Source organism: Chiloscyllium punctatum, chromosome 11, assembly GCF_047496795.1.
Source record: "Chiloscyllium punctatum isolate Juve2018m chromosome 11, sChiPun1.3, whole genome shotgun sequence".
NCBI lineage: Eukaryota > Metazoa > Chordata > Chondrichthyes > Orectolobiformes > Hemiscylliidae > Chiloscyllium > Chiloscyllium punctatum.
The window spans coordinates 78,776,595-78,802,010 of record NC_092749.1 but is presented as its reverse complement, the minus strand read 5'-3'; the positions used below and the strand labels follow the sequence as shown (position 1 = coordinate 78,802,010).

Below are 25,416 nucleotides of genomic sequence, written 5' to 3'. Positions count from 1 at the left end.
GATTGCACTGGGCCAGACAAAAACAATAAACCGCAGACTGATGCAATTCCAATAAAAAACAGAAATAACGTTTGGGAGGTAGGACAAAATGGTTCCCATATGGAAATCCTATAGTTAGTCCTTAAAGCGCAAGCTGCGAGATGAGGAAATACTAACCACACCTGCAAACTGAGAGTCTATGTAGAGGAAATACTAAATCACATTTTGCAAGCTGTGAAAAGGTGACATAAGCCTGAATCAATATCATTACTTCATGAGTAGTCATTTGAACCAATTATAATTTTTTTTTGGTTATAACTGTGCGATCATACTCCATGTCTGATGATGATGATAAATGTACATAAACCTTATGCAAACTCTAAGGTTGTTGGATTCTTTTGATTGCCAAGAAGTTTTCATATTTCTGGGCGAATCAGAGTCTGCCAATCCAACGCTGTAACATACAATAAACAATTGTTTGCATGTTAGACAAAGAGTCGTTTACAGGTGTGTTAATTGACCAATCGTGGAACCGAGTGACTTATAGATCTTCGTAGATCAGTGATGCCATACCTTGAGTATTGCATGCAGTTTTGATCTCCTTACCTGAGAAGAGATGTACTGGCACGGGAGTGCGCGCAGAGGAGGTTCACTAGGTTGATTCCAGAGTTGAGGGGAATGGCTTATGAAGTAAGACTGATATACTGGGATTATATTCATTGGAATTTAAAAGAATGGGGCAGTGCGGGTTCAGAAACATATAAAATTATGAAGGGAATAGATAAGATAGAAGCAGAGAGGATGTGTCCACTGGGGGGTGAAACTAGAAAAAGAGGGTTTAGCCTTAAAATTAGAAGGAGCAGATTTAGGACTGAATTAAGGAAGAACCTCTTCATCCAAAGTGTTGTGAATCTGTGGGATTCTCTATCCAGTGAAGTAGTTGAGGCTTCCTCATAGAGGTTTTAAAAACTAGAATAGATAATGTTTTGAACAGTAAAGAAATTAATGGTTATGGAGAGAGGTTGGGTAAGTGGAACTGATGCAACAGAAAGATCAGTCATGATCTTATTGAATGGCAGAGTGGGCTTGAAGGGCCAGATGGCCTACTCCTCATTCTTACGTAAAAGTCATCAGTGGCTATTTCTCTATCAAACAGATATTCAGCATTTGGAACTGTAAAAAGGGGATAGCTTCTCAGAGGAAAATGGAAGGGACAGTCAGTTATTGGACACTTGGAATGATGCTTATGTTAAACAGCATTTGAGAAGGTTTCATAGAATAACTGTTACAGGGGATTTTCTGTCAGGGGCAGACAGGAGATTCTGTGGCAGTAAGTATAAATTTAGGATGGTTTGTTGCTTTCCTGATGTTAGGGTTAAGGACGTCTCTCAATATTTCAAACATATTGTTAATTGGGAGATTGGGAAGCCAGAAATTATTGCACACATTGGTAGGAATGACATCTTTAGGGAAAAGATTAAAGCAGTACAGTGAATTTAAAGGATTAGGTAGAAGATTAAAAGTAATTAATAGTTGTAATTTCTGGTTTACTCCCAATGCCATAATCAAATGAGGGAAGGAACAAAAGGTTAAAAGGAGATAGATCAATGGCTGAAGAGCTGGTGTATTGTTCAGGGATTCAGGTTTTTGGACAATTAGAATGTCTTTTGGGATGGAAAAGACCTGTTCAAAAAGAATAGGGTCTATCCTAAAATTAGAAAGGGATGAATATTTTAGCAGGGAGATTTTATATTGACAGATGGTAGCAATGTGAAGTAGCAGCGTGAACAGAAGGATTGATGGGAAAGGTTCTGAATGTGAAGCAAGCATGTCAATTAGAAAAGTGTCAGAATATGTAGTAACTCTGAAACAAATGCAATTTAGTTCTTCAAAATTAAAAAGGGTGGTGTTGGAATATTATCCCTGCTGAAGTGCTTATGTCCAAAACATCAACTCTCCTGCTCCTCGGATGCTGCCTGACCTGCTGTACTTTTCCAGCACCACCCATTTCGACTCTGACTCTCCAGCATTTGCAATCCTCACTTTCTCAGAGTTGCATTTATTTCAATGCAAGGGGTCTTAAAGGCAAGGCTGATAAACTCAGTGCATGTTTAAGAACGTAGGATTCAGACATCACAGAAACTTGGCTGAGAGAAGGATGACTGGTAGCTCAATATTCCAGGTTTTAGATGCTACAAGTAGGATAGAAAAGGAGGCAAGAAGGGGTGAGGTGGCATTTTGATTAAGGAATACATTACTGCTGGAACAGGGCAAGATTTTTCCGGAAACAAAACATCCAGTAAAAATAAGAAAGGAAAGATCACTTTGATGGGATTGTATGAAATGTCCTGTGGCAATACTGCTCCTTTAACAAGGTTTATTGTCCTTGTTTTGTTTGTCAGAGGGGTCATAAAAACATAGATTCCAAAATGTCTGAGCTTGTCTACTTGAAGCTTTGAAGTTCTTAAACAAACTTGTATAGTGAAAGGCGAGTGGTCAATTCTGCCAGCTCATCTTTTCTCTGGTTTGGTTTGGTTTTAACAAGCAGATCATTTTGAAGCTGCTGGACCCAAAGAAGTAAGTCCATGCTGATCCTCCCTTTGTCTGACATCTCTCCTGTAAGATCCTGTGTTTGATTTTAAATTTTCTTCCCCAAGGGGTGTTTATGGTGATTGTTGCAAGTATTTGGAATGCATCACTAAGTTGGGATAGTCTGTTGGGTTTTCAGATAGATTAGGTTATTCTATATTCTGTTCTCTTTTGTTAGTGTTTCAATCGGCAATCTTGCAGATAAATTGTTTTGTTTCCAAGTAAGTGGTTGGGCCAGCTACAACACTCCTGTTATAGCCACCCGCTATAACAAGTAGCAAAATTATAGTCCGGGGTACTTTCTTGAACTGTTTAGAGGGTGTCTGACCTGCTCCATAACAAGCCCGCAATAGTAAGAGAAATTGAGAAACAAATACGTAGAATTGAGAAACAAACATATGAGATATATGTAAGCATAATAAGGTTTATGGTGGAGATTTTAATTTTCCAAACACTGACTGGGGCTACCATAAGTGTTAAGGTCTGGATGGTGAAGAATGTCATATGTACCACTAGTATCCTTAAATGTGGGGGAAGGACACCAGTTCGACCGGGACAACAGATCCATCCAAGGACAGGCCAAACAGAGACACGCACAGGAATTCATCACTGGAGCTTCATCAATAAACACATTGCTCTGAGAAAAAGAACTGAAAATGATATCAACCTCCTTAAACTATGACACATAAATAAAGTGTGACGTAACACAAGCAATTGACCAGAGGTTCATTGATGTTAACTAGTAGAGATGAAACATCTGGAAAGAGAGAGTCATTAGAGATGTACAGCATGGAAACAGACCCTTCGGTCCAACCCGTCCACGCCGACCAGATATCCCAACCCAATCTAGTCCCACCTGCCAGCGCCCGGCCCATATCCCTCCAAACCCTTCCTATTCATAAACCCATCCAGATGCCTCTTAAATGTTGCAATTGTACCTGCCTCCACCACATCCTCTGGCAGCTCATTCCATACACTTACCACCCTCTGCGTGAAAAAGTTGCCCCTTAGGTCTCTTTTATATCTTTCCCCTCTCACCCTAAACCTATGCCCTCTAGTTCTGGACTCCCCGACCCCAGGGAAAAGACTTTGTCTATTTATCCTATTCATGCCCCTCATAATTTTGTAAACCTCAATAAGGTCACCCCTCAGCCTCTGACGCTCCAGGGAAGAACAGCCCCAGCCTGTTCAATCTCTCCCTGAAGCTCAGATCCTCCAACCCTGGCAACATCCTTGTAAATCTTTTCTGAACCCTTTTGAGTTTCACAACATCTTTCCGATAGGAAGGAGACCAGAATTGCATGCAATATTCCAACAGTCTTCCAAATCTTCCAACTCAGCAAGCAAACTTATAACCTGAACCTCAACCTGAGCTGCAAATTTTCTCAAAAATCCCAAAGTCATCATGTGTTCAAGAAAATAACAAATAGAGCAAGAGGGAAACTAGAGAGGGGGTAGAGCCTCAAAAACCAGGAGATGGAGAGATACTAAAATGAATATTTTGCGTCAGTTTTCACTGTCCGAAAGAAATGGAATCTAGAGAATGCAGAAGAATAAACTGTTGTTTTATAAACAGTTCACATTACAGCAGAGGAAGCCCAGGACGTCTTAAAAGAATATAAAGTTGAATAATCTATTGGATCCCAGAATATTGTGGGAAGGGAGGAAATTAGAGACAGCTTGCAGAAATATTTACATCATCTATAACTATGGGTGCTGTGCCTGACAACTGGAGAGTGGCTAATATTGTACCTTTAAGAAAAGTTGTAAGTAGAAACCAGGGAACTATAGACCTGAGAGTCTGACTTCAGTGTGTAAGTTGTTGGACATTTAGAGACAAAAAATATTGATTAAGGTAGTCAGCATGGTTTTGTGTAACGAAAATTGTCTCTCAAACATAATTGAGATTTTTGAGGAGTGTACCAAAAGACTGATGATGGCAGTGCAGTATGGTTCTGCATGGTGGATTAATTAGAAAAAATAAGTCCAATGGGATTCAAGGGGAACTTGCCAATTGGATACATAATTGGCTTAATGGCAGGAGACTGAGTAATAGTCATTGAGATGTACAGCAATGGAAAAAGAACTTTCAGTCAAACTCATCCATACCGTACAGATATCCTAAATTAATCTAATTAATTTGCCAGCACTTGGACTATATCCCTCTCAACCCTTTCTGTTCATATACCCATCCAGATACATTCTAACTGTAATTGTACCAGCCGTCGCCACTTCCTGTAACAACTCATTCCACACACACACTATCCTTTGCATGAAATAGTTGCCTCTTACATCCCTTTTAAATCTTTCCACTCTCACCTTAAACCAATGTCCTCTAGTTCTGGGCCCACCCCCCTGCCCTCAACCCAGGCAAAAGACCTTGCCTATCTACCCTGTCTATGCCCCTCATGATTTTATAAATCAGTGGAGGGATACCTTTCAGATTGGAGATCTGTGACCCTGTTTCACAGGGATCAGTTCTGGGTCCTCTTTTGTTTGTGATTTATGAACATGATTTGGATGAGAATATAGAAGGGAATATAGATAGTATAGTTAGTAAATTTGCTGACAACACCAAAATTGGTGGACACTGAAGGTGGTTTTCTAAGATTACAAAGGGATCTTGATCAAACGATGAATGGGCCAAAAAAAAAATGACGATGGAGTTTAATCTGGATAAAAGTGAGGTTTTGCATTTGGATACGACAAATAAGGGTAGGGCTTATACAATTAATGGTAGGGCCTTGGGTAGTGTTGTAGAACATAGGCACCTAGGGGTGCAGGTACATAATTCTTTAAAGTTTGCGTCACATATAGACAAGGTAGTTTAACAAAAGGCCTTTGGCACGTTTCTCTTCATTGCTCAGTCCTTTGACTATTGGAGTTGGGAAGTCATGTTGAGGTTGTACAAGACATTGGTGAGGCCTTACCTGGAATACTGTGTCCAGTTCTGGTCACTCAGTTACAGGAAGGATATTATCAAACTGGGGTTCAGAAGAGATTTACCAGGATGTTGCCGGATATGGAAGGTTTCAATAATAAAAGGCTGGATTGGCTGGGACTTTTTTGTTTTGGCTGAAGCATAGCTGACCTGATAGATGTTTATAAAATAATGAGAGGTATATAGTTAATGGTAGTTGTCTTTTCCCTAGGATGGGCGATTTCAAGACAGGGGTACATTTTTAAAAGGTGGGAGGAGACAAACTTAAAAATGACATGAGGTGAATTATCTACATTTGAGATGAATTTCCTGAGAAAGTGGTGGATGTAGGTCCAATTACAACATTTGAAAGACATTTGGGTAGATATATGAATAGAAAAGCTTTGGAGGGATACGGGCCAAGAACAGGCAGGTGGGACAAGTTTGGTTTGCGATTATGTTCAGCACGGATTGGTCTGTTTCCATGCTGTATGATTCTATGACGCTAAATACTTGTGATATGTACTTGTGATGCTAAAGTCTACAAGGCTATTGGCCAAGTGGAGAAATGTGGGACTAAAATAGTTAGGAAGTTGTCTTTTCTGGTGCAGGCTTGACAGGCCAAAGAGCCTTTCTCAGTGCTATAGACCTCTATGACTCTTAACTTTATCCCACCACATCAGTCCCCATGTTCGAAATAGCATTTAGGAGCGGAAAAGCACTCCTCCCAGCATTAGCATCATCAACATCAACAATAGTGATTAGCAGGAAGGAAAGCCGGTGTCAAGCTGGGACTGAGCTAGTGGAACGGGGGGTGTGGTTTGGGCAACACAGAATAGTGACAATAGTGGGACTCACTGGGTGGGGGCTTTTAGAAAAGGAGACAGGATGAATGGGACAAAACTAGAAATGAAATGCCAAAAGAAGAGTCGCGATACAGGAGGGAGAAAAGTCAGGGTAAAGAGAACTGGGACTTGCAGATGATGCAAGAGGAAACGCTGGAGCTCCCAGAGGAAACCCACACACAGACACAGAACGTGTGAACTCCACACACTGTCACCCAACGCTGAAATCAAACCCGGAGACTCTGGCACTGAGGCAAAAATGCTAACCACCAAATTACCACACTGCCCATAATTAATGTCTCTGCAAACTATTGAAACATGTTACAACGGTTTTAAAATGTCAAATTATTTGAAATTTAAAATTATTTCAAAACTTACCTGTCAGCCAATTGAAAACTCACCTCAGTTTGTGCCGTCAAAAGGATTCATGAGAAATGTGTCATGCTGTAAACTGTCACTGCTTGTCCCAAAAACAGGCCCTACATCAGGAAGGTGGTGCTTCTGCAACACCTTGTGGACAAGCTAACTACAGATTTTCTCTGGACAGTCAGTAGCAAACACATAATCTAGGTTTAATTTCAAAAGGATGCCACTGTGATTGAAAAAGCTAGAAAAAAAAGTCAGTATAGAATGTGCGGATTATGTCAGTAAACTGGAGAAATTACTACTTTAAACACAGATCTTGGAATGAAGAATTAGTGACTGAAGTAAAGATTTTGTTAGAGGCTGGAATGAACAAAAAGGATCAGAAAGGTACATAGAATTAAGGATTATTGATTACTGATGATTAGTAACAAAGAGAGCATGTTAATATGAACAAATGGTGTCTGTGTTATTTCTGTCTGAAAGTAGTGTTAAACAATAATTGATAACAGTAACACAAACATTTATAGCTTAAGCAAATAAACTAATGGCTGGGAAATACCACCTAAAATATCAACATTATTCTCAGTTCAGTGTAACCAACCCTACATTAGACATTGTACTACAGAACACTGAACAAAAGTTGAATTCCACGAGTGGCTAAGATACAGCAATGTGTTTAACGAGTTGTATCAAAAAACTGCCACAGTCATGGTTATAAAAAAACATCTTGAATTTAAGTTTCTATGATTCTATGGATAAATCATCGACTTGAACCATTATTCTAAATATAATAGTAATTTACAATGCAAGGATTCTTACCTCAAACAACTTAGTCCCTCATTTTAGTTCCTACCTAACAGCAAAAAACTGAAGAAAGCCTGATCAGTCCCTCAACTTCTTGCAGTGGCTATCTCAAATGTGGCAAGGCTAGCTTATTCTCTGGGAAGTCCAAATAAGTGAGAAGAGAAAGTCATCTTAGGAAATATTATATACTTGTTTAAATCAGCAACACCTTGACATGTATTTCATAATAAATCACTCGCTGAAAGTAAAATTCAAAATATTGGATATTAAAAGACTTTATTAAGTTTGGTCAGTACAGGTGAGGGATTTCTGGAAATTGTCACAGAATATGCGTTACAGAGGAAACAACTCTTGTCTAGAAACTGGGTAACAATGTACACTAATTCTTGAACACAATCTTGTCACTGGGGAAAATGTACACATAATGCATGGTGGAAAAAAAATTGTAGTTAACAAACTACATAGACTCTGCAAACCTGAATATAGCAAGTAAAACATCCAAACTCCCTTTGGAAAAATAACAGCGGCTACGGCCAAGTTTACATTATCATCACATATACTTGGTACAACCTTCACTTGCTGCAGGTCTGTACAAAAGTTGTGGAAAAGGGCCAATAGCTTTTCACGAGATATCTGATGTACACAACAGTCCCCAGTTTTACACAACTTTTCTCCCCAATATTAAAGTTGTAGTAATACATTTTATTCAGATTAAATCATATAAAAATAGCTGAGGTCTACATGTATCAACATCCTTTCAATAACAGCCAATACAATATGATGCTTTAAAAAATTTAAACAGTAGCAACAATTTTACAAGAAAGCAAAAACACAAAAGCTGAATTTTAAACAAAATTACACACTAGCTTCAACAGTCACTGAACAGCCATCAGCCAAATAAAAAGACACTATATAAAAAAGATTGCAAACAACACCTGTTAAATGTTACAAAACTGACCCCTTTGTGCTGACTGAGTCCAACCCATTCTGAATGTGGCGGGAACCCATAGTTCTGGTACCTTTCACAACAAATGGTTTATCTTCCTGAGGGTCATTGATGGAGTCTGTGTCATTTGAGTGCTGAGTAAGAGAGTTCTCGCTACCAGTGGGGGAGTCTACACTCTCATATCCAGCACCTAGCTGATACACGTTACTGCTGCCTACTTGGTCCAACCTTTCTTCACTGTGGTTTGAAAGTTTATTCCCACTGCCTGGAGATGACAGGAAATCATCCTCTGTGCTGCTTAACTCTCTGTAAAGATTGGTCTGGTCTTGAAAGGCAGCTGCAGCTCTCCCTTGTGGGGATGAATCGCCATTGGTTGGTCCATTCACAAGGCGGCTGCAGTCTTTAGTAATGCCTTCCCGTTGTGTAGAAGGCTCAGGGGCTGGAGTCCTACTAGTGCCTGACAGTAACACCTGATGATGCTGCTGTCCTTGAAGTTGAGCCAGCTGCTGGCGTGCCTCCTTCAGCTGCTGCTGCAGAACCATGATAGTGCTTTGCATCCCTTCCACCTCCTCATCAAGCTGGATAATGAAATCATTCAGCTCTATACAGAAATATATATAAAAAAAATCACTAAGTGGGAATTGAGAACCTTTTGAAAACATCAAGACATTTTATATCACAGAAAATACTGCTGCAACAATCATGCAACACACAAGAAAACTAAAGTAATACTACCTTTAAAAGCAATGTTAAAATTGAATAAATTAAAAAAGTTATTTTAAATCCAATTAAAAAGTATTAGTATGAAAAGGTTTCTCAATTATTAAAAAATCAAAGTTTGGATCTTCCTAAAATAATTTTTACTTTCATAAGGACTCAATTAACATTTATTAAAAAATTACATTTGTCAAGATTATTAAACAACATCCCTACTCGTTCCAGCTATTTATTACATTATCCCTTTATTCCAAGTGGGTATATGTTCAAAGACAAGTGCACCATTCACAACCATCAAGTTATTGAATGCTGCAAGATCTGGAGAGCATCCAGGTGCAGACCAACAAATGACAAGAAACATTTGCCATAGAAGGCATTAGATAATCAAGATCTGTAGCATGCAAATGACAAGCACTGAATATCTCTGATAACCATCACCACTTGATGCTCAGCAGCATTACCATTACTGAATCTTCCACTAACATTGAGGTTATTATTGACAAGAAACCAAATGGACCAGCCTTAAAAGTACTATGGCTATAAAATTTGGAGAGGAGCTAGGAGTTCTGAGGGAGTTACTGCTGTTGAATAACTGCTATTTCCCCAATTCCTGTTCACTATCTAAAAGGCACAAATCAGGAACTTGTTGCAATACTCATTACTTGGATGGGTGCAGCTCCAACAAAACACTATCCAGAGCAAAACAACACACTCAACTGCCACCCTATCACAGGGTATCAACCATCCACAAGAAGCAATGCAGTTCCTTACCAAGCCTCTTTTGAAGATATCTTTCAAAACCAACAACCTCTATTACCCAGAGGGACAAGGGCAACAGATGCTAGAGAACACTAATACTTACAAGTTTGTTGAGACCTTTATTTTGCTTTTATTCTTCTCAATTTTGGTTTGGATTTGAGTATTGAACATTGATGGCTTTGAGAGCAACTTGTTTTGGAAAGGGAGAAAAAATGTCCAAACTGATGTTTGTTTACAGGAACTGGCCAGGAGAAATAATTGGAGGTTCATTACTGCTCCTAAAACACCATTTATTTCAGTACAGAGATGTGCAGCTCAGAGACTGGCAGCTGATTGGATGCTGAATAGGTCTATCAGGACAGACCAGTGTTGTCAAACGTTGGAAAAGAGAAAGAAACCATAGTTTGAATTGATTCATTCTGGGTTTTGGGCAGAAGGCTGAGCATGCGGAAGCTGATAAGACTGGAAGCTGTTTTGAATTTTACTCTCCCAAGTTTTACACCCAGTTAAAGAACTATTGAAAGATTTTGAAAGAAAAAAAAACACACCTATAAGACATAAGTAGAAGTCTCCAGCAGTCCGTGGAAGTTGTCTGCATGAATCGGTAACTCAAATTCAAGCAAGACATACACTTAGAATACAACATACTGTTCAAGGACAAATTAACTGGATGAGGGCGTAGGAAGATGGGTTAGTAAATTTGCGGATGACACAAAGGTCGGTAGAGTGGTGGATAGTGCCAAAGGATGTTGTGGGTTACAGAGGGACATAGATAAACTGCAGAGCTAGGCTAAGAGGTGGCAAATAAGAATTTAATACGGAAAAGTGAGAGCCGATTTACTTTGGAAGAAGCAACAGGAATAAAGAGTACTGGGCTAATGGTAGTGTAGATGAGCAGACAGATCTCAGTATCCGTGTCCACAGATCCCTGGAAGTTACCACCCATGTTAATAGGATTGTTAAGAAAGCATACGGTGTACTAGCTTTTATTAGTAGAGGGATTGAGTTTCGGAGCCATGAGGTCATGCTGTAGCTATACAAAGCTCTGGTGTGGCCTCACTTGGAGCACTGCATTATAGGAAGGATGTGGAAGCTTTGGAAAGGTTCAGAGAAGATTTACTAGGATGTTGCCTGGTATGGAAGGAAGGTCTTATGTAAAAAGCATGAGGGACTCAAGGCTGTTTTCATTAGAGAGAAGGAGGTTGAGAGGTGACTTAATTGAGACATGTAAGATAATCAGAGGGTTAGATAGAGTGGACAGCAAGTGCCTTTTTCCTCAGATGGTGATGGCTAGCACGAGGGGACATAGCTTTAAACTGAAGGGCGATAGATATAGGACAGATGTCAGAGGCAGTTTCTTTACTCAGGGTGTGGAACAGCCTGCCTGTAACTGTAGTTGACTCACCAACTTTATGGGCATTTAAGTGGTCATCGGATAGACATATGGATGAAAATGCAATAACGCAGGTTAGATGGGCTTCAGATTGGTTTCACAGGTCGGTGCAACATAGAACATAGAAAAACTACAGCGCAGTACAGGCCCTTTGGCCCTCGATGTTGCGCCGACCGAAGCCTACCTAACCTACACTAGCCCACTATCCTCCATATGCTTATCCAATGCCCGTTTAAATGCCCATAAAGAGGGAGAGTTCACCACTGCTACTGGCAGGGCATTCCATGAACTCACAACCCGCTGAGTAAAGAATCTACCCCTAACATCTGTCCTATACCAACGTACCCTTAATTTAAAGCTGTGTCCCCTAGTAACAGCTGACTCCATACGTGGAAAAAGGTTCTCACTATCAACTCTATCTAAACCCCTAATCATCTTGTACACCTCTATCAAATCTCCCCTAAACCTTCTTTTCTCCAATGAAAACAGCCCCAAGTGCCTCAGCCTTTCCTCATACGATCTTCCTACCACACCAGGCAACATCCTGGTAAACCTCCTCTGCACCCATTCCAGTGCCTCCACATCCTTCCTATAGTATGGCGACCAAAACTGCACACAATACTCCAGATAAGGCCGCACCAGAGTCTTATACAACTGCAACATGACCTCAGGACTCCGGAACTCAATTCCTCTACCAATAAAGCCCAGTACGCCATATGCCTTCTTCACAGCACTATTTACCTGGGTGGCAACTTTCAGAGATCTGTGTACATGATCTCTCTGCTCATCCACACTACCAAGTAGCCTACCATTAGCCCAGTAATCCATCTTGTTACTCCTACCAAAGTGAATGACTTCACACTGAGCTACACTGAACTCCATTTGCCACCTTTCTGCCACTGAAGGCCTGTACTGCACTACAATGTTCTATGTTCTGAAGAATAATACCCATCATGAAGCCACTGAACTGGCAAATTCTTTATTTTTCCTTTTCATTTACTCCTTAAGTTATATAAAATTGTGAGGTGCACAATTAGGGAAGGCTGGAAAAAACTGTTGGTGGAGGAATCAATGACAACAGACATAGATTTAACGTAAGGAACAGAAGGCTTAGAGGGCATGTAGTTCCAGGATTTTGAAACAGGAGGAAAGGCATTACAGTTCAAAGTTTGGGCGGCTTGGTAGGGGAAATTCCAGATCAACATGTTAGTTGATTTACACTTACCAGATGGGAGAGATCGAAGGCTTGGATGCTGTTAAAAATAGGCTTAGCTGCAGTGGTAACTGAATATACTGTACCCTGCTGCCACTTTTCAGGACTGTCCAGGGAGTGAATAATAAAGATAGTGGATGGAGTACCAATCAAGCAGGATGAGCTTCTCTAATGTTATTGGACTGGCATTAATCAAGAAAGTGCAGATTATTACATCAGATTTCAGACTCAGACCCTTTTAATATTGGAGAAAGTGAGGACTGCAGATGCTAGAGATCAGAGTTAAGAGTGTGATGCTGGAACAGCACAGCCAGTCAGGCAGCACCCAAGGAGCAGGAGAATCTATGTTTTGGGCAAAAGCTTTTCTTCAGGAATTCGGAAACGTCGAGTCTCCTTCTCCATGGATGCTGCCTGACCGGCTGCACTTTTCCAGCACCACACTCTTGGACTTTTTAAATATTGGACAGGCTTTCGGACAACAAATGAGAACTTGCTGCAGAATTTTCTGACTGACCTACTCTTGTAGGAACAGTAATCAGACGTTCAGTTCAGTTTCTAGTAAATGGTAATCCCCACATATTGATTGCAGGGATTTAGAGAGGGCTCTGCTATTGAATAGCAAGAGTGGATGATTAGGTTCTCTCTTGTTGGAGATGCTCTTGTATGGGCTTGTGTGGCACAAATGTTACTTACCACTTACGAATGCAATACTGAACAATGTCCAGTACCTTCAATCTAATTTATTCAAATATCCCCACTTCTGACTTCATGATGGAAGGACAATCACTGACGAAGCAAAGATGGCTGGGTCTGTGATACTATCTTGAATAACATTCTCAACAGTTGATTAAAAACATCTACCCTGAGAATCAATGGCTCTTGTGGCACAGTGGTAGCAGCTGTACTTCTGAGCCAGGAGACTTGGGTTCAAGTCCCATTTGCTCCAGACCATTGTAATAATATTTCTGAACAGGTTGTTTAGAAAATACCTTGTTAAAAATCACAACACCAGGATATAGTCCAACAGGTTTATTTGGAAGTCCAAGCTTTCGGAGCGCTGCTCCTTCATCAGGTAGCTAGTGGGGCAGGATCATAGGACACAGAATTTATAGCAAAACATCAAAGTGTCATACAACTGATGTGATAAATTGAACAAACCTAGATTGCTATTAATTCTTAATCATTTACCATTCAAGTGACTAAGACTTAATAGCAGTCTAGCTGATCAAGCAATCTCAGTATCATATTCCAGCTTTCCCTCTATACCCCTGGATCCCGTTAGCAGCAAGGGCCATGTTCAGCTTCCTCTTGAAAATATCTGATGAACTGGCCTCAACAGTTTCCTATGAAGAGGATTCTACAGGTTCACAACTCCTAGTGAAGAGATTCTTCCTCGTCTCAGTCCTGCATGGCTTACCCCTTATTCTTAGACTGTGATCCCTAGTTCTGGACTTCACATTGGGAACATTCTTCCCACATCTAGCCTGTCCTGTCCTATCAGGATTGTATATGTTTCTGAGAGACTCTCCACCCCACCCCTCCCACCCTCATTCGTCTAAATTCCTATATGAGTACAAGCCCAGTGGATACAGACTTTCCTCACGTCAGTCCTGCCAACCCAGGCTTCAATCTTTGCTGGAATTCCTCAATAGCAAAACATGTCCTTCCTCAAGGAGACCAAAACTGCACACAATACTCAAGGTGTAGCCTTACCAAGACCCTGGAAAAAGTGCAAGAAATTCTTATTCTGATACTCAAATCAGCTTGCTATGAAGGCCAGTATGCCACTAGCTTTGCTCACCATCTGCTACATCTGCATGCCAACCTTCAGTGAAAGCTCCACCATGACACCCAGGTCTCGTTGCATCTCACCTTTCCCTGAACTGCTGCCACTAACGATCTGTCTTCCTGCTTTTGCGGCCAAAAACATGGAGAACCTCATATTTATCCACATTATACTGCATTTGCCAAGTATTTGCCTACTGAGCCAGCATCCTCCTCACAGCACACACTGCTACCCAGCTCAATGTCATCTGCAAATTTGGAAATATTGCATTCAATTCCTTTGTCTCAGTTGTTAATGCATTTGTGAACAGATGAGGTCCCAGCACTGAACCCTGCAGCACCCCACTTGTCATTGTCTGCCACTCTGAAAAGGACCCATTTATTCCAATTCTCTAGTTGATTTTAACCTTACTGCAAATCCTCTTACAAGGATGCCTACCTTGAAGAAGTTCTCCTCCTCTCTCCACAAGAATATCAGTGAGTCTCTTTCTCACGCAACCCCCAGATCATCTCCTCTGCCCTGAAAACTCTTTGCTACCTTCCCCCCCCTACCCCCCAAACCCCATTTATTTCTCCACCCTGGAGGCTTCCTGTCTCTATTTCTGATTAAGGGCTTTTGCCCAAAACATCGATTTTCCTGCTCCTCGGATGCTGCCTGACCTGCTGTGCTTTTCCGGCACCACTCTGATCTAAACTCTGATTTCCAGCACCTGCAGTCCTCACTTTTGCCTAATTCTCTATCCATGTCAAAACATTACCTCTGATACCATTGGACCCACACTTGCACTTGAAAATGGGCAGCAGCTAACGTGAGCCAGAAGTTGTAAAGAAAATGGAAAAGGTGAAACTCTGTGATCCAAAAAATGGAATTCTGCCAAATTACAGACATTTCTCATTGACAGCAAGCCAGCAGCTTTGTAATTTGTAAATTTAATGGAACGCCTTCCATGCTTATCATCAATGCTACTTATATAGGTACATCAGAAAGAGATTCCAGCTGAGAACCCAGAGTACACTAGCACCTACATCTCTTCACTCTTCAAAAGAGTCATATTTAACTCAAAAACATTAACTTGGCTTCTCTCTCCACATCTGTCAATGGGTTTTGGTTTTACTTCAGATTTCCAGTATCATGCCATTTAGTTTCCATTCTACTGTTTTCCAATTCGATGTCATCTCCAGACCTCTGCAGCTGCAGTGCCTTTCATGATATAGACCTCTGGCAACAAATTTTTCTGTGATGCTTTAAGAAAGGCAATGGCCTAATGGTATTATCACGAGACTACTAATCAAGAGACTGACAAAATATTGAGATCCTGAATTTGATAAAAGTGTTGGAATCAAGATGATCACAAAACCATCATCAATTGTGGGAAAAACCCTTCTGGTTCACCAGCGTCTTTTAGGAAAGGAAGCTGTTGTCTCTACTTGGTCTGGCTAGATGTCACTCCACACTAATAGCAATGTGGTCAACTCTCAACTGTCCTCAGACAATAAATGCTGATATGAGAGTGACACCCACATCCAAATGAATACAAAAGGTCTTTTGAAAATTTATCTGTAACATCATTTTCCTTAGTCTAACTCAACATTATCAAAAGGCTAAGGACGATCTGGCCAATATAAACACAGGCTTTCTCTAATTAAATGTGGCTGTAATTTATTTTTTTAATGAGCTTTAGTCATTGAGAGAGATCAGGAAACCAATGCATACTAATGGCAGAATAACTGTTTATGAAGACAGACTATAGGACTTTTGTCATCCACGGTGAACCATTTTGGCAGGATATGATGGTAAGTAAATTTCCCGGAGACTGAAATATTTGTCTCAAACTACATCAACGGTAATAAGAATTTAAAAATATATTACAGTATTTTATGATAATGAAAGATTTTATTCAAAAATCCCTCATTTCTGAGCTTATTTTCCCTCATTTTCTGTCTGGTTCCACAGGATGCAATTTATTCCCAGTTCTGGGAAAAAAACCAACCTGCAGTTGAATAAATCTTCAGGATCCAAAGTTACTATGTATGCAAATTATGCTCTCACATTACTTCATTCAACTTCACCGAATATCAGTTTAATATTTATTACTTACTTCTGTAGCATTTTTAGACAAATAAATATAATGATTTAGTTCCAAGTTCTGCAAATAGCAACTGATTGAAGTAGATGAGGGGAATATTTGCAGACCTATTTACACTTCAGAACAGCACCACATGATCGTTCAGTAACTTAATGGTTAGTGTCTCTTAACACACCACTAAAAAGATGATCTTCTAATAATGAAACATTCCACAGTACTGGATAGGGTGCTTTAGTCCTCAACCTCTGAGTCAGAAATGCATTGTCAAGCTGGCATTTCTTTAATTGATGTGAGCAAAATGTCTATAGAGCAAAATGGAACTAAATTTCAAACAAATTACATTTATATAGTACCTTTAGCATGATAAAACATTCCAAGGCACTTCGCAGAAGCAGCATTAAACAAAATATACCACCATGCCATACAAATCATGTCAGATGAAGAAAGACAAGAGGGGTGGGACAAGAGAGGGCTCAGAGTTTAAGGTTTATTCAACTGAAAGCACCAGCCACAAGTAGAGAAACTAACTAAATCAAGCAAACTCAAGAGTTCAGAACAAGAGGAACACAGCTGTTGTAGATTTGTGAGGTTAGAAGAGGTTGCAAAGGAGGGAGTCATAGAGGTCTACAGTACAGCAGAAAGGTCCTTTAGACCATAGAGTCTATGCCAGTCAAAAACAACCAATCCCATTTTCCAGGACTTGACCCATAGCCTTGTATGTCTTGGCACCGGAAGTACATATCTAAACACTTCAATATTTAAGGTTCCTGCCTCTATCACCCTTACAGGCAGTGAGTTCCAGAATGCCAGCACTCTCAGCAAAGTGGCTCAGTGGTTATCACTGCTGCCTCACAGCAGCAGCTATCTGGGTTCAATTCCACCCTCCGGCGACTGTGTAAACTCCATACACATTGTCGGGCCTGCACTGGTTTTCTCTGGGTGCTCTGGTTTCCTCCCAAAGATGTGCAGGCTAGGCAACTGGCCATGCTAAATAGCCCATTGTGGTCAGAGAGGTGCAGGCTAGGTGGATTAGCCAGTGGAAATGCAGGATTATGGGCGTGGGTGGGATGGACTCTTTGGTCCGAAGACATTTTCTCCTGTATTGTTGACTTCTATGACTCCCTTCTTTACAATCTCTTATAACCCCACAAACTGAAGATCATCCATTGATGTGGACTTGATGGGCCAAATGGCCAGATGTCACACTACACAGATTCAAACATTCTCTGGATCAAAACGTTTTTCTTCCTCTCCCCAAACCTCTTGCCCTTTACCTTAAATCTATGGCATCAATTACTGATCACTTCAAAGAGGAAATGTCCCTCCCTGTCTACCCTGTCTATGCTCCTCAATTTTACACATCTCAATCATACTCCTTCAAGGAATCATACTCTGCTCCAAGGAAAACAACTCCAATCCAAACAATCTCTTCAGAAATAAAACTCTGCACCTCAGGGACCTATCTGGTAAATTTCACTGCAATCATATCCCTATGTGCATTCTAGAACTAAACACATTACTCCAGCTGTGGCCTAGCCATTTTTCAACAGTGCCAGCACAGCCTCCATGCACTTAAACTCTATGCCACAACTAATAAAGTCAAAGCATCCCACCTGACTCAATTATTTGTCCCATAACCCTATGAAACCAGTGAACATGCGCAATAAGGTCCCTCTGATCCTTGGTGCCGCCCAGGTTCCGAATGTTCATTGTGCCTGGTCTCATTTTTCTTGCCTAAGTGCATCACCTCATACTTGGACTGAATTCCAAGATCAGTCCATCTTACTAGCCCATCCATACCCTTCTGTATTCCAAGGCTATCCTCCTCAATATTTACCATCCACCAATTCACATATCACCCATGAATTTACTGATCAACCCTCCTACCTTCAAGTCTAAATCATTTATATATACCACAAATCAGTCCCAACACTGATCTCTGCTGAACCCCTCTGGACAGTCCAATCACAAAAATACCTCAACCATCATTTCCTTACCCTCACCAAATTCTGGAAATTCAGTCAAATCTTTTTGGATCCCATTGACTCTTACTTTTGCTACCAGTCTCCCATATAGGGCCTTATCAAAAGTCTTGCTGAAGTCCAAGTAAACTATATCAGATGCATTACCCTCATTTATTCATTTGGTCACCTCTCTTGAAAAAAAATTCAAACTAGTTGATTAGACATGACCTCCCCTTAACAAAATCATGTTGAGTATTCTTGAGTAATCCTTGCCTCTCCAAGTGCAGATTAATTATGTCTCAATTGTTTCCAATACTTTCCCTACCACACAGGTTAGACTGACTAGCTTGCAGTTTCCGGGTTTATTCCTTGAATAATGTACCATACTGACCATTCTCCAGTCCTCTGGCATCTCTCCTGCGGTCAGAGGAACTGGCAATTGTCAGCATTTCTACTGTATTCCCCTTTGAAGAGGAGGGATTTGAAAACAAAGATGAGAATTTTAAAATTAAGCATTACTTGACTGGATAACATCATACATCAAGTATGGGTTGATTGTGAAGTCACGGCAGCAGCGTTTGGATAACGACAAGTTTATGGAGGGTGGAATATGGGAGATCAGTCAAAGATGTATTGGAATAGTCTGATCTAGAGACAAAGATGATATAAATGTAATTTCTGGAACAGAGAAGTGGAGACAAAGTAAGACCTTGTTGCGGAGGTGGTAACAAGCAGTCTTAGTGATAATGCAAATTGGATCATAAGCTCATCTATGGGTCAAATATGATAAAGGCTTAGAACAGATACTAAGCTCAGACCTGTTGTCAGGGAAAGGATCCCTAGGACATCTAAGTGGTCACCTCTGGATCACAGTTTGGAGTGAAGACCCAAAAATGACTCTTTTTACATTGCATAAATTTTGTTCATTTGGATATTGGTTGAACAGTCTGGAAGTTCAACAAGAGTAGAAGTCGAGAAAGATAGGAGAAATGGAGTTGGGTCCCAAGTACAAAAAACACACCTTGTCTTTACCCATTAAAATGACAAGTGATTACCATATGTGTGATAGAAAGCACTACTTTGAAAGAATGTATTTCCTTCCAACAAATGTAATCAAGAACTGACTTCCACTCACCATCTTGACTGCTTTTGAGCTCTTCACTGTACTTCTTCTGTAAAGCTAATTCAGCCTCCAGTTGTGCAATACGTCCCTGGGACAGCTGTCTTCCTAGCTCCTGGTTTTCCTGAATTAACATCCGACATTTGGCCATCAACTTTTTCCCCGTTTGGCTGTAAAGACAGACACTTACCATCACAGAGGGAAATGACAGTTCTTCACAAAATGGAATCACCACACATGCTATTAAAGCCCGAACATTTCTAGTTGAATGTATTTCAGCCACTTTGACTTGGCTTCTTCCATTTTAAATGCATGATTTCTTTCAAACCCCCTGTTAAAACCTTACTATTTAAAATGTTTTGCATGAAGTCTTTTTTTTGAAAAAAAAAAGTGATGCTCTGGAAGCAAATGTCAACCAGCTCCAGCAGAAGATGCGATTGTACCGCTGAACTTATACCAAGTTAATATATCCAGAGTTCTCATGCATCATGGTATAATCTTAATTTGATTAAGCATATCGCCAGTTAAACAAAAAATACAAGTTTATACAGCTGAAATCTGACCGCAAGAGAGGGAAATAAATTAAAATGTTATCGACATGATAAAAGAACAATAGTCTCAACTCAATAATTATTCAAAGGTCTCAAATACTCTGTGGTAGGAATGTATTCAAATCACCATCCCACGTTTGATCCCAGGGCTGTAATGACCAAACTGATTTTGGCCAGGATGATACATTACTAAAAATTGGCCAAAAGCTCATGTTTTTTAGATTGAACCTTGTAAAAAGGGATAAATCAGATTGAAGCACTCACTCCTGATTATACAGTATCATGTGTTGAAATGGGTCTGTATGTACACTGGATAAGGATAGCAACAGGTTTAGACTTGGCCATGAAGCCTATAATGATCAATGGGAGACCATCACATCTGAAGAACAAATTTCAACCCAAGCAGACAGAACGCTGTTGGTGTCTTAGAATGTACAACAGTTATGCAACTTAAAACAAAGAAAAACAGAAAACAATAAAATTGTTCAGATGACCCAATATACATCTCATATTTTTAAACTAGAAATGTTTCTACAAGTGGAATTAAAACAAGCGGGCAATGAAAGTAACAAAGAACCAAGAATAGTGACAAAATCTCCAAAGTTTGTCGAACAGGTTGAGGAAACTTCTCTCAATCCACACGCATAAAAAAAATGGTGGTAACTGCCTTTAAGGCTTTCAAAATCTATTAAGTCCATGCAATTATACTTGAAAACTACAAAGGCACCAAATAGTTGAGTGCTGACAATTTTAGTAGCACAGGAACTGAGCTCCTATTACCCAATAGTGAAGAAACGTACATTATGAAGGTAGACACAGTCAGTTCAAAATAAAAATTTCTGTTGTTATGTCCTTGCTCTGCACCTCCAAGAAAAAAAAGCATAACCATACCCTCAAATGATGGTGTCAGTGATGCAGAAATGTACAATATATAGGCAGAATGGAAGACTGTCAATGCAATTCTGTTTTCTCCATTCCCCACACTTCCAAAAAAGTAAAAGCACGACCACACTTTCAAAGGATGGATCAAAAGCAATGCACAGGTCTGAGTAATTTTAACGTTAAATTAGAATTTGTACAAACCACACAGGTAGGGGATAATGCTATATTGTAAGCCTATTCCTATAGGACTTCAAAATAAGGATCAAATAAAACAGTTAAAGCGGTCACTGAATTGCCGATGAAATATGTGCTTCTATCCCCCTTCACAACAGCAATTTTTAAGAAACTGACATTGTTGAAATAACATCCATCACCAGCTTTAACAGTCTTTCCAAAATACTTTGGTACAAAAAGATTTAGGTCATGGCCTGAACTTCATCTCAGACCATCTGTCGTGCCGTCTGTAACATTTAGAAGTACTATCAACAATTAATGCATAATAACAAATAACCACACATAACTACACAATTCTTATTTTACACAACACGTCTAAACTGTGACACAAGACATAATTAAAAAATTAAAATTTTACAAATTCATAAAACTTGAAACACTATTTTAGCACAAAATTAAAGACATACCCATTCCTGCATGGCTCAGGTAAGGCTTCCCACATTGTTAGTAATCAGATATAATTTGAAAGCTGGGATCAAATGTGATCAAATGCTATGGTCTTGGGAATGCGCATTAAAGCAATTGTAAACATAGTTCTTTGGAAAATGAGCATGGCATGATCAATGGAGGCTTAAAGGAAAACCAAAAAGTGCTACTTTGTGATAATATTGTTTAAAATATTCATTCCACTGACTTGAATTAACCTCTACCAGTTTGATCTTCAAATTCACTGGTACAGACTGATGCAACACAAACATTTCACCAAACAAGAAATTTAGTTTTGCAGTTTTAAAAAGTATGTGAAATTTCCTTTTTACTGAAACAGGTCATCCTGCAATATTAAAAATATACAAAATACTGAACAATAAAATTGAATATGTCCCATAATATGAAAATAGGCTAATATGGTTAGATTTTTACCAGAAAATTCCACTCGGAGCTTTACAATGAGAACTTGGAAAAACATCATAATACAAAAAAAAACTACAATTTGTGGACTTCATTATGTAATTACTTTCCGCCCAGTGGGTTGGTGACCAGAAAAGTTAGGAAGTCACAGTATTAAAATTTCTCAGTCATCATAACATCTCAACGCCTCAAGCTGAACCAAACTTCTTAAAATACATTTTTAAGAAAATGCAATCTAAGCATGTATTCTGACACAAATATTCAAACTCCTGTAGTTGAGGTATTTTGTTTTAAGGAACTGGGAGTTCAGTAAAAGAAATAAAACAAATGGTGCGGTGCACCTACTTAGCATTTCATTTCCATGAAAACAGATTGTCTGCATGCTTAACTGAGAAATTGAAGCTATGATTTAGTGCACAACTCTGTCACATTGTTTGAAAGAGACTAGATCTAATTTTCACATTGTGCCCAAGCAATTTATTTTGAAATAGTACTTTATAAAGAAACAACATAATTTATACACAAAATTGAAATCTACTTGTAACACTGATTTCAGCTACACACCAGGCAGATTTTCTGAATTGTATATGAAGGATGTCAATTAGATAAGTTGTCTCATTCAAATGGAAGGGCACGATATCACCTTTCAGCTCCCGATGTGTTTAAATATTCCTCCACCAATGACAAAAAAAAATCAAAGTTCCCCAAAGTGACATTTTATCTGGTGCAAAACTTCAGATGTACAATAATCACTTGCAATTCCCAGAGTAAAACTGAATTTCAGTACACTTAGGTTCTACAACTGAACAGATGCATTTCCAGATAAGTCACTAATGGAGATAAGTCACCTCAGAAATCAAAACCCAGTACAAAAAAAAGGTACGTTTTGAAAAAAAGAACATCCTCCAATAGTTAGCCAGTGGGAGGGATTTGAATTTAACTGACAAAAAAATACTAACCAAACAGTTAGCTTTCCACTTTTCTACTTACATTTATGAGACTACTCACAGTCTAGTACATACAAGTTGGTTAGTTAATGAAGTTAAAGAAACCATAATCACAAGAGTGGGAAGGTTGCTTCAGAATGGATCAGTGTGAAATATGGCTTATAAATGCAACTCAACACAAGAGTTGATGGCCAGTTCAAAAAATTGAAACCTTTGACTGTGCTCTAAAGTCACTTCAATGTTTTTTTCAACTCTTGAAAGTTCACCGTGATACAAGCAGGAAGTCTTCAGTCTTACACCAAACTGACTTCCATTAGTCACTAGCAACGTTTGGAGTGCAGGGCATTCCATTACTTTAAAACGAATTTACACGAAACTCAATTCAGGCCCAGTGTCTGAGATGAGAAAAGCTACGTTCTCTCCTCCAAACTCAGACTGCAAACACAGCCACCAGAAACGGTGTACAGCAGACTTTACACTCCCTTTTTTTGCAGAAAAGTGACTTCTTTTCCTCCCTTTATTTTCTTCTATAAAAAACAAATTTCAAGTGTCTAAACTGGGCAAGAATTTTTTTGGTTGGATGCAGGCCAGTTCTTTGGAAGAATCCGACTCCTTCAGGCCTCTGAAGTAGAAGGGGCAAAAAGCTGAAACAGAATGTTCATCTGACAATGTTTTACATTAAGCATAACAAGCTGAGTAGTAAATGAATCTGGATTTTTTTTTGCTCAAAGGCTGAGGCTGTCTTGCTCTTAAGAGAGTACTTGGCCATCCCACCATACATTCTTGCAGTGGGATTGTCAGGGAGGTCTTGACTGGGGAGTATTTTGTTTGTTTACCTATCAGGTGTAAACTTCCAGGCACTCAGTTCATTTTGGGCTTGTTCCAGTTTGTCTTTAGTCTGTTCCAGTTCAGTCTTCATTTTAAGGAAAAACAAGTTAATAGCAGGATCAACCAAGGTGGATCGGAGTTGAGCAGCACTGGGCAGTTGAACTTGCTTGAGGTACTGGATCTGGTTCTGTTGAAAATAAAAGTAGTTACATGGTCACCAGAACAGGATTTGCCTTATTGCACATTCAACGATTTTGATCCATCAACGAACAACATCTTAACATCATTCCTTTATCTCTCCAATGGCATCTTACATAAACTGCAGGTGCACCATCCACACCAGTTAAAACACTTACCCTTTTCTTTGCAGCAACAACCTAAGTTTCAATGGATCAAGCTTCAGAAGTCAATGCTTTGCTACAGTAGCTAGGTATTACTATCTGACAATAAGCTATTTGAACATGCAGTCAGAAACTGAAAAGGGAGAAGAATAGCAACAGAATTCAGCCTAATCTTGTGCTGCCCCATACCCACATGTATGGTTTCCTAGATGGGTCCTAATCCTTAAAGTACATACTTATCTATCATGAATACTCAATACTTTTAATGGGAGGTAATAATTTCAGGGAATGTATTTACATGCACTTTTTGTAGAATCATAACAAGTCTACAGTGTAGAGAGGCCATTCGACCCATCAGGTCTGCACTGACCTTCCAAAGAGCATCCCACGCTATCCTCTAACCTCATATTTTCACTAATGTAGCACGGCCAATCCACCCAACCTGCTCATCTTTGAGAAATAACTGGAGCATCCAGAGCAAACACACGCAGACATGTGAAGAACGTGCAAACTCCACTCAGACAGTTGCTCAAGGCTGAAATTGAACCCAGGCAACAGTGCGAAGAAGGTTACAAATTTGAGGTGGGTTGCGAGAGGTCTTGTCAATTTGAAAACAAGTTAACGAAAGTGAGAGATTACACGAGACACGTATACATTACTTGGTCATGATCATTTGATACAGATTCTATTAGAGTGGTGCTGGAAAAGCACAGCAGGTCAGGCAGCATCTGAGGAGCAGGAAAATTAACGTTTCGGGCAAAAGCCCTTCATCAGGAATAAACCGCTATTGCCCAAAATGTTGATTTTCCTGCTCCTCGGATGCTGCCTGACCTGCTAATCTTTTCCAGCACCACTCTAAACTAGAATCTGGTTTCCAGCATCTGCAGCCCTTGTTTTACCTCATTTGATACAGCTATTTATTAATTGAGTGTATAGACATAAGTCTGAGAACAGCAACAATATTAAGCAGAGAAAAATGCTCATTTAACAGAAGGGAGATTGTAAACAATCAGACTCTGTTGTCATGTACAACAGATACAGCTGTAAATCACATTTTTTGCCAACAGCTTCAAGACTGAAAACCAACTCATGGTTAAGGAAAGCCAATTTTTTGGTTTTTGCATGGCTAATACCAAAGTTTCAACTGCTTGTGTTTAAAACTGTGGCCTGTTCAACTAGTGACTATAAAGACAGTTACTTTGTTTCACATTACTTCCATAAACTTGGCAGCAGCTTACTGAATAATAAAGTAGGATAACTTGCCTAATATATTATTAAACAAACAGAACAAGTGTAT

The 25,416-nt window shown here is 39.6% G+C and overlaps 1 protein-coding gene across 9 annotated transcripts in view; it reads right to left on the bottom strand.

Annotated features, from left to right (window-relative positions):
• Positions 1-7,762: 7,762 nt before the first annotated feature.
• The window catches only part of wtap (WT1 associated protein), an 83,700-nt gene continuing 66,046 nt past the window's right edge, over positions 7,763-25,416 (bottom strand). For all 9 annotated transcript variants that reach the window (XM_072581101.1, XM_072581096.1, XM_072581095.1 and 6 more), the window contains 3 exons: positions 23,787-23,965; positions 19,503-19,657; positions 7,763-9,050 (listed from right to left, as the gene is read on the bottom strand). In XM_072581101.1, coding sequence (XP_072437202.1) covers positions 8,449-9,050; positions 19,503-19,657; positions 23,787-23,965 — 936 coding nt within the window. In that variant the 3' untranslated portion in view covers positions 7,763-8,448. The remainder of the gene's footprint in view (positions 9,051-19,502; positions 19,658-23,786; positions 23,966-25,416) is intronic.